Source organism: Pteropus vampyrus, unplaced genomic scaffold (genome assembly GCF_000151845.1).
Source record: "Pteropus vampyrus isolate Shadow unplaced genomic scaffold, Pvam_2.0 Scaffold95, whole genome shotgun sequence".
Classification (NCBI taxonomy): domain Eukaryota; kingdom Metazoa; phylum Chordata; class Mammalia; order Chiroptera; family Pteropodidae; genus Pteropus; species Pteropus vampyrus.
Window position 1 is genome coordinate 3,944,556 of NW_011888876.1, and position 10,591 is coordinate 3,955,146.

At 40.8% G+C, this 10,591-nt stretch overlaps 1 protein-coding gene across 3 annotated transcripts in view; it reads left to right on the forward strand.

Annotated features, from left to right (window-relative positions):
* Positions 1-2,714: 2,714 nt before the first annotated feature.
* Positions 2,715-10,591, forward strand: part of SCAI (suppressor of cancer cell invasion) — a 115,225-nt gene continuing 107,348 nt past the window's right edge. For all 3 annotated transcript variants that reach the window (XR_896104.2, XM_011364291.2, XM_011364293.2), the window contains exons 1-2: positions 2,715-2,887; positions 3,632-3,676. Coding sequence is in view for 2 of the 3 variants with exons in the window: in XM_011364291.2 (XP_011362593.1) it covers positions 2,835-2,887; positions 3,632-3,676 (98 nt within the window). In the remaining variant the exon portion in view is untranslated. The remainder of the gene's footprint in view (positions 2,888-3,631; positions 3,677-10,591) is intronic.

Consider the following 10,591-nt stretch of genomic DNA (forward strand, 5'->3'; position numbering starts at 1 on the left):
GTGCCCAGAACCATGCTTCATGAGATTGTCACTACTCTTTCAATTGTGTACTTACAATGTGCAGTCGTGCTGAAAAAATATACAGTAGTAAAACACCAAAAAGCATTTGGAAAGTCTCCTGCCATGAGACCAAACACAGTAGATGCTTGGGGAAGGTTGGTTCCTCATTCCTCTCATTAGTTTTCTACTTCCTTGTCAATCAGTTGATGAATATGTGCCTTTTTTACCCTCATGAGGGTACGCTTATGCTGGCTTGGATCATTCAGATGTTTTCTTAATTCAAAAATGCATGAAATTTATGAAGATTATTTTCGCATGTGTCAGCAAAAATACTTATTACATAAGTATATGCCACTTAACCCCTGGGCACCCATGTTTTCAACACTCTGCTTTTGTATGTAAATGGGAGTGGGATAGAAAGGACTGTATGGAGGCATTATGGAATAGTGGAAAGAATACAGGCTTTGGGATCAGATCTAGGTAAAAACCCCAGCTGTGCCAGACAGTAATAGCATCTAACCTGTATTGAGCACACTTAAGTAAATGCTATCCGTGCCCTATCTTGTGGTACCCTTACTATGTCTCTATGACTCCATTACCCGTTTTTTTCCTTCAGTCAAGAAAACAGACTTAAAGAGGGTAGTAACTTGCCCAAGGTTGCACAGGAGGACTCGAATTCGAACCCCTGTAGGGCATACCAGAGTAAGTCTTAAGCTCCCTTAAGCAATTTTGAACAGTAGTGGTTGTTGTAGCTGTGTGACCCTGAGCTAGCTGGATTCTCTGAATTTTGAAATTTTGTGTCTAAAATAAGAGACTGCCATACAGGCTTGATAACGATTAAAAAATAGCACTCATGAAGCACCCAGTCCTTGGCCCAAAGCTGCTATTTATTGAGTACTTACTAAGATACACCATTTGCCCAAATTCAATGTAGTTGGGAAGAATAACCCAAGGCAATATGTAATTGCTGACATAGCTTATGTAAGACAAATTTGGAGAAGACATGTTTGATGTAGAATGAAGCAATTGGGGAAGGCTTAACTGAAAATATGAATTAAATGTGAACTAGGTTGATGGGATGTGCATTTCTTATATAGTAAAAGCACAGCCACAGAGGTTACTAGAACTTGAACATGACTCAGATACAACTTGAGAGTACTTCTTGAGAAGGCATAAGAAATGACTAGCCTCAGCTCTACTAATATCTTCCATGTATCAGAGAGGCATTGAAAGACCTTGAAACCAGACAGAAAATTTTAATCCATATTTTAAGAAATATAACGAGTGCTATTTCAAGATTAGACTCCTAGTGAGTTGATGATCCAGAAGTACTGCTACCCCACCTCTTCTGATCTTGTCTGAGATTATTCTGGGGTTCTTTACCCTTTCTGGCATGTTGATAATACGGGTGGATACTGTTGGTTGGGATTGAAGTGGTTTGTGGTTCTTTGATTTGGGAATTACATAAAATATTCATTTAGGAAAGCAACAGATTTTTGACATTTTTTGTCATAGCCATTTAAAAAATCCCTTCATAATTTACCATCGTTTCATACAACGAAGGTCATTTTTAACATCAGAGATGTAGAAAAAACCATCTTTGCATAAAGGCAGCCATAAAATTGGTTTTGTGAAACACTAGTATCCTCATTTTTGCCATTTGTGAAGATTAGTGAGAGATTTATCTCCAACCTGTTGGTGTCACATTATTGACGTATAAAAATACGTTCTAATAAAATGGAAGTAGCTTAAGAGAAAGTTTTATGCCTCCTCCCAGCTTCGAATAGATGCCAAGGATCTACCAAACAAAAAGTGTACACAAGGAATCGAGAGGCTGAAGGAATAATTTTGTAATATGTTTATGAGCTATGTCATTTTCAAGGACCGCCTCGTTAAAGTAGAAGTGGAAAGGTAACTGTGTTTCTGTGCTGGTAGTCTGTCAACAACCAAAATGCAGTGAAATTTATTTTAATTGATTAACTGGCGTAGAACTTAACAATCATCTGCAGTATCCCAGGACGATTAGCATACACTCAGGGATCAGTTCTATTCAGGCCCTTCAAAGTGGAACACACTACTTTTAGTTATGGCATCAATTGTTTTCAGTGTTGTTTTTTCCTTCGTGGCAATTAAACATATCTCTTGCTTTCTTGGAAGCGTGTGCCCAAGCGGGCCTTTTCTGCAGAGTATTGAATATCTAAACCACGCTTTATTCTGGTAGATTGTTAAGAGTTTTCTGGCTATATCCTCTGTGAAGGATATCTGTGAGCTGTGTGAGCATGTCATTCAGCGTTAAGTAGATAGGGACTGAGTACGAGGTGGTTCCAAAGGAAGCTCATTTTGGAGAGTTGCTGTTGCACCTGCCGGAGGAGTTTGGGAAATTGCAGTGCTTGGCTTTTGGTCCTGACGTGGTGCAGTGTTGGGGGCGCCAGCAGGTGTGTGGGATGCGGGACGCAGAGCTAGCAGAACCTGCCGGCAGGTGTCGGGCGCCGAAGTTGCAGTTTCTACTTTCGAGCACACGGGGGCGCTTAGGTTTCCCTTGCCTTGCTAGCAGTCTCTAAGGCACCTCTGCCGCCACCTGCAGTCTCAACCAAACTCTAGGTGACGGGATTTGACAGCTCGAGCGTCCAATCGATCACCAGACTTTCGGCCTCTCTACGACTCTAGCCAATGGGAGCGGAGGAAAGGCGCGGAGAAGGCGGGCCCGGCGGCAAGCCTGGCAGAGGCGCGAGGCCCTTCTCCCGCCTCTCCGCCTACTCCAGCCTCCGCCGCCTCAGCTTCCCGAGCGAGCCCTGCGGCCGCCGGAGCAGCTCCCGCGGCGGAGCAGGAGCCGGATGGTCAGAGGAGCCCGGCAGCCCCAGCAGCCGCGGAGTCGCCTTGCCCCTAGGTAGGGCGGGGGCAGGGTGGAGGTCGGGGTCGGGTTGGGGATGGGGCGCGCGAGCGGGCCCACCAGGGGCAGCGGCTTGGGGCCGTGAAGCATTGGGGGCGCAGAGACTGGAGGGGCAGGCAGTTCAGGTGGGAGGGATTCGGGGGCTGCCTAGGGGTCGGGGAGCGGGCTGGGCGGCGATCGCATCCTCGAGGCCGGAGGGGCATGAGAGGGAATGGGCGCGGAGGGGCGAGGCTGGGGGCGCTGGGCCGGGAGGGGCAGGGCGCGCGCGCCCCGTGGAGGGGCCGTGGAATGCGGGGGACGCGGGGCCCGGAGGGGCGGGGCTCCAAGGACCAATGCACGCTCGGGAGGGGGTGGGCACGGGAAAAGGGAGGCCGGAGGGGCTTGCGGGGGTGACGAGACAGACAATGAGTAGGTGGTGTTGGGTGGTTTTGGGGAGCTGGGCTGTGACGAATAGGAGCTGAGGATGGAGTGAGAGACCAGGAGGCAGAGCAGGGTCTGGGCTGAGCAAACATTAGGGGAACAGTGAGTCCCGGGATTGCCTGGATTGGGTAAATAGGAGAAAGAGAGCGTAGGCATTTTGTAAGGTCAGGTATGGGTTTAGCGAGCCTGTAGTCCTAGAGGGTGGTACGTTGAGTTTTTGACTGGCACAGTAAGGCCTGGAGACGTGTTCTTGTATATTTCAGATATATTGGATTAAATAAAAGTATTACTTTAGTTACCATCTTATCTGTTGCTCTACAGACTGACTGGCACAGTGGAGAAACCACCTCGAAAACGGAAAAGCAGGTAAGGCAAAATGCCTTCCTATTTTGCTTCGTGTTTTTTCATTTGCTTGGCTACACCTATGCCTTACTGCATAATTATACCCTGTCAGTGGATGAAATTTTTTTATTTAGCTCTTTTTTTAATGAATATAACTATCTGCAAGACTTTTTGGTGGGGGGAGAATCTAAGAGTCTATAGGAAAGACACCTGGATAATAGAGAAATTCTAGTTTTTTTTACTTTGACCATAATTTCAACTTCTTCCTTATCAGCTCTGTTTAAAAGCTAATGTTTACTGAACATCTACTGTGTGTCAGAATCTATGTGGAGGCACTTTATATGTATTATTTTCTGTAATCCTCGAAGCACTCCAAGGAAGTATGTACCATTATTACTATTTTGCAGAAGAGGGAACTGAGGCACAGAGAGGCCCTGTGTTTACTCAAGATCACACAGCTAATGATAGAACCAGGATTTGAATCTAGGCGGTCTCACTCCAGATCCTAAGCTCTTAACCATTATACAACAATGCCTCTAATAAATGTACAATTGAAAATAGGTTTTCTCATTGCTTTTTCTTTTTTCATTGTACATAGAGTCTAATAAACAGGTGAACCATAGGAAAATAGAAAAAAAGGGCTTAAGTAGTTCGTAAACAAGTGACTTGTTCCTTGAGTAACAAAGAAGGGCATATATCCATTCCACAGGCAGTTTCTGAATGCATTCAACTTGTCAGGCAGTATGTAGCAATTCTGTGTAGTCATTAGATTGCTTTTTCACACATGTAGTCACTGGCCTGGAGAAAGTAAGCGATAGTAGTGAGGATGTGACAAGTAGGACTGCTGTCATAGTTAATTAATACTTGGCGAGTGATCGATGTTAGCACACAGAAAACCTGAACGGTGGGCAGATATGAAATGGCGGTTGTGGACATGCCAAAAGCCGTGGTGCCTTTGTCACTTGTTAGTTCTGTACTGTTCAATATAATAGCCTTTTATGGCTGCTGAGCACTCGAAATGTGGCTAGCGTGACTGAGGAATTGAATTTTTAATATTATTATAATTAATTTAAATTTAAAAACTGATACTTGACTCACTTATTGGAAAATGTTTCCATATGTTTGGAACAACTTGCGTATGTGAATGTACTTTTTCATCTGTAAATTTTATGAAATCTAAATACAGAGCAAATATTGCCAGTGAAAACTTAATGTCCAAAATGAGGTATGCTCTAAGTATAAAATACCAGATTTCAGGTTAGTACAAAAAATTAATGTAAAATTTGTCATTACTAATTTTTACATTGATTACATGCCAAAGTAATATTTTAGATGTAATTGGATTAAATAAAAGTATTACTAAAATTATTTTCACTTTTTCTAAATACCTACTGGAAAATTAAAAATTACATGTATGACTTCCATTATATTTGTTTTTGACAACCCTTGTTTAACTTCATTACCCCACTGCCAGACTCATAGTAGCCTGACTAGGTTCCCTGCCTAAAATCTATAATTCATTCACCATGCTGTACAAGTTGATCCTGTAATTCTCATGCTTAAGATTTTTCTATGGTTCCTCATTGTTTATTGAACATAATTCAGACTTTTAGCCTAATCATAAAAAAGAGACTGTGTTTATTTTACTTCTGCCCATCTTTCTAGCCACAGTTTAGTGCTGCAGCCATGGGAATTCTCAAGAATAGATCTATTAAGTGTCAACTATTAAGTGACTTAACTTTCTAGTGAATCCTTCACAATGAATTAATTGCTGACGTTAACTCTGTTCTCTTTGCCATTCCCAGAATTTAACGTTCTCTCTTCGCTTTGGGTTTTTTTCACATCTTTTCTTTTTCATTGGAATACTTTCTCCTTGCTCCTTGGCAGGCATCCTCCTTTAAGACTTAGCTCAAACGTCTCATCCTTTGTGCAACTTTACCCACCCACCTCTCCTCCTTCCTCTGTTCTACCTTGTCTGTTCCCATGACAGTCTGTACATACACCGAGATATAATGGTTTGGGCTGAATTTGAATTCTAGCTCTGTCAAATACAAGTTATGAGATCATATACAGTTAGTATACCTCTTTGAGCCCCAGTTTCCTCATCTGTGTAATGGAAAAAATAATAGTTCAAACTTTACAGGATCGTAAAGTACTTAGTACAGTGCCTGGCACATAGAAAGTGCACAGTAAATTTTAGGTACCACCAGATAACTTTTATTTTCCACTTTTTTTCAAAATGTGTACAGTCTAAAGGATTAAAAATAAAGACAGGGCAAAGAAGAATTGAAAGAATAATAAAATTAAACTAGTGACGAAGTCTATAGACGAGAAAGTACTGCACAGTCCTCAATGCAAGTTCCATATTTGGCTCTGAGTTTAGAGCAAAGCAAAGAAGAAAATAAAGCTCCCCTTGCAGATTCATGGTGTCTGTAAAATCAAACACATGTTGTTCAAGAGAAGCACAGCTTTTTTTGACTGTTAGATCTGAGAAATTTCTCGCATTGATCTTCATAGTGGGGACACTGTGGTTTCTTTTCATGGGGAAAAAAAAAATCCCAGTGGTAAATATAGTAATGAGTTTTTTCTAAGACTGCTTCTTATGCTTTTCAATCCAGGTTCAGGGGATTTCAGTGAACATCCTCCAAAGAGCCAAAGCAGTGTGGTTTAGGTGTACAGCCCACCGATGGTTAGACTTGGTTCAGAGATTGAGAGGAATGAATAAGCCACAGGGACTCTTGCTTATTCCCAGCACCTAAAATAGTGCCTGGCATTTAGAAAACCATTGACTGAATTATTGAGCGAATGAGTCCTTCGGTAATTCTCCATAAACATTATTTTTTATAACCAAGTTTTGGTAACCAACAGGCAGCAATGAATTTAAGCTTATATTCTCATTCCAGGATCATGAGGGCATGGATTCTGCATGTCTGATCAAGGTCAAATCCTGTCCAAGTCAGGGTTTTGACCTGAGTGGACAGCCAGTACACGTCTCTACAGAAGTCCTGTGGGCAAGACCAAGATTTTCCTCTAAGTATTTGCTCTAAAAATAGAAAACAATGGCCAGTTAAGACCCTAAAGATGGATTATCAAGAAAGAATGTAATAGCTGTAGCCAGAAAATTTGTATAGCTATTATTATCAATTGCATACTGTGGGCATAAAAATTCTCACTATCAATTGATATAACTTCCTGGTAAACACTTCAGATGAGTTAATTGCTGAATATAACCTTAAATATTCCTGTGAGTTGGCCTGTCGTGTACGGTTGTTGACTATTATACTTGCCAAAAGTCTGATTTTTTTATTTTAGGATAGTTGCTAAGTCATTCTTTTTGACAGACTTCAGTTAGGGCTGAGTTATCATTTGTGAACCCAGCGCAGACCAAACTGTAATAGTTAAAGAAAAACCAAGATCATTTGAGATGAGCGAACTTCTCATACCCTACTGTTATTTCTTTGTATCTTTTTCTCCCCTAAAACTATTTCCTTGTCTTAGTTCATCTTTTTATCCCTGTGTCTGTGGAGGTGCTTAATGCAACTATAGTGAACTAATAATGAATTGGTGGCAAGAAGGAGTTAGTGTGGGAAGGGGCTTTGGTGGTCTGAAATCATATCAAAGGTAAAGGTTGTTCCTCTCTAATAGTGTATAAACTGTGTAAGTGCAAAGATTTTTGTCTGTTTTCTTTACTATTCTATTCCTAGAGGCACCTAGAACTGTGCCTCACACATAATAGATTCTCAGTATCTCCATGTTGGATGATTCAACGGATGGCTTATTGAGAAGATTCAATGAAATAATGAATGTTAAATGCATGATACAGTTACCTGACATACATTAAGGACTCAATAATTGATAGATGTGACTATCATTAGTTAAAATATTTTTTATTTAGCCTTCCAGTCTTTTTAAAAATCAGCTTTTTTGAGGTATTATTTACATATAATAAAATTCAACAGTTTTAAATATACAGTTTGGCGACTTTTAACAAATGTATACAGTTGTGTAACCAGCCATCCTGTGCAATTGAGATAGGATATTGCCATTGCTGCCCTCTCCCCCCGGATTTGCTCATGTTCCCTTGAAGTCATAGTTCTGACAACCACTGATCTTTTTTTTCTTAGTTTTGTCTTTTCTGGAATTTTGTATAAGCAAATCATTCATTGAATCATCTTTCGTGTATGGCTTCTTCCACTTGGCATAATGCCTTTGAGATTCATCCATGTTATTGTTTGTAGCTGTGGTTAATTTCTTATTGCCAAGGAGCAGTCCACTGTGTGATTATACCCCAGTTTGTTCATCCACTCACCAGTTGATGGACATTTGGCTTGTTTCTAGTTTTTGGTTCGTCCGAATACAACTTTTATGAACATTTGAGGGAAGTCTTTGTGCAGACGTATATTTTCATTTCTCTTGAGTAAATGCCTAGGAGTGGACTTGCTAGGGCTTACAGCACATGTATTTAGCTTTTGAAGAAATTGCCAAACTGTTTTCCGAAGTGGCTGTACTATTTTGCATTCCCACCAGCAATGTATAGGATTCCATTGCTCCATATCCTCGCCAATACTTGATATTGTCATTCTTTTTCCTCTAAAGTTTTATCGAGGTATAACTGTCAAACAATAAGTTGCACATTTAAAGTGTACGATTGATAAATTTTGGCACATGTATACCCTTGAAATCATCACTGTTATTTGCTGTTCTATGGGTGTATAGTGATCATTTAAGTTTTTAATTTGCCTTTTCCGAATGACTAATGATGTGGTATATTTTTTCATGTACTTATTAGCCATTCATATAACTTCTTTTGTGAATTTTCCGTTAAAATCTTTGCCCAATTTTTAAATCAATTGTCTTTTTATATAATTCTAAGAATTCTTTATGTATTCTTTATCAGGGATATGCTTTGCAGATATTGTACCCCAGTCTGTGGCTTGCCTTTCCCTTTTCTTCACAGTCTTGGGGAGCTTTTAGCTTGAATAATAGGTTGGATGGGAATGCTTTTAATTGAGGCAGCAGATACAGGAGCAAGTTTGGAAGGGTAAGATGATGAGTTTTTTTGGGCCATGTGGAGCTTTGTAAAGTGCTTCAGTGCCCTGTCTCACCAGGCGGGAAGAAAACATGGTTCTGGAGCAGAGAAGAGAGGTTAGGGCTTGAGGTACAGATGTAGAAGTCATCAGGAAACACTTAGTGGTCCCCGTCATGAAAATGAACAAAATAACCTAGAGAGACCATGTTGAGTGACATGTGAAGAAGGCAGTAGGATGTCACAATAACATGGTGTGGGGTAGACCAAACCTCAGTCTGCCTTTTGGATGTACTTTTTTGCAGTGCTATCTGTCCATTGCACTCTTTCTGTAGGTAGGTGGTGATCAAACGAGGGGTGCTTATCTCTGGGAGGTAGATCTCTGTACTCTTCGGTGAGAAACTGAGATTCTGGAGGTAAGTTATACGGAAAACTCGGTGAAGGTTTTCCAGTTTACACTGAAACCCGGGAATAGCCTCTGTTTGCAGAGTTTCTCCGCGGTCGTGTTCTCGCTTCAGCAGCATCCCTTCAGAAATGCCGAGGGTTTGGTAAAGCACGTGTCAGTGAAAACCTTGGGCACGATGCCAAAATGCAGTTCTGTGGAGGCAGATTCTGCAGGGGCCCAGGTTAGCTCGGTCAAAGCGCTCAGCATTTTCATGGTAATGTTTTATTCAGTAATAAAATCTAGACTAGCTCAAGCAGTGATTTTCCAGGGTGTTCAAAAAGAGCCCAAAGGTTCCTTGGGACTAATTCAGGGCCTCCCTCGAGGCTGGGATGCTAGGAGCAGCCAGAAGAAGGTAAAGCAGGCTTGCCTCTGAGGCCCTACTCCTACTTTCTGTCTGTCTGTATATCTTTAATATGGACATTTGTAAATATAGACAAACTTAGAATACTATTATGAACGTGAATTGCTCATCGTCCACGCTTTGCCCAGTGGAGGCCTCTTTAGGTTGGCGCCTGGGTCACTAGACTTTGATAGCTTCCTTGTGGGAAGGGTCTTCCAGGCCCATCTTGTATGTTTTCTGCTCAGACTGAGAATCTGCCATTCTCCAAAGATACCTATGTCTTTTGGCGTCACTCTACTTCTAAAAGGTTTGAAAGCAAAAAAATCTAGAAGAATGGATAATATACTAGGTTCTTCAATAATCCTCCATGAAGGTAATTTTTTAAAATTTGTTTTTCTTTTGATATAAGTTGAGTAGCACACAGTTGGGAGCTATATTTTAAGTTAAGATCCTAAAAATATAGGTAATATGTAATGATGATTATGGCTATTTCTGCTGAGAAGTGACTAAAGAGGTGGATTTAATTTTTTTTTTTAATGGAAATTGTAGATCCCTACCCTAAATGGACGGCTTCCCCACAAGGCCAAGATTTGGGGGACTGAGAGTGGGGGTGGGGTGGAAGGGAAATCCAGGCAGATACACGTGGATATATAATTAATTGCTTAATATTCTATATATTAGGAAAGTATAGCCTGGACAAATTTTGGGGTAACATATTACTAAAATCTTAATGTTTTGATGGAGCATCTTGTTTGGAACTTTCTTTGAAACCACCAAGATTGATAATTGTAAAAGATATCCATAAGTTAGTAAATAATTTGAACATCTAGTAAGTATGAATCTTGTTTCATAAAATCAAATAACCAAGAAAATGGTACGGTATTTTATTTCCTTCAAATGAAATTAAATCCAATCTTAGGACACCCCCCCAGACTGATGAAAAATTCAATCTCAGTAATTAAGAAGAGGCATCTACCCTTCCTTAGGATTGTACAATTATCTGAGTGGCATATGAGGAATCGGGGAAGGGTGGAAGGCTAGTTTTCAGTCCAGCGTGGCTGTGACTGATAAGCATGTTATCTGAGGATATGGTTCCTTGATGTTTGGTGTCTCTGATAGTCATGGTCA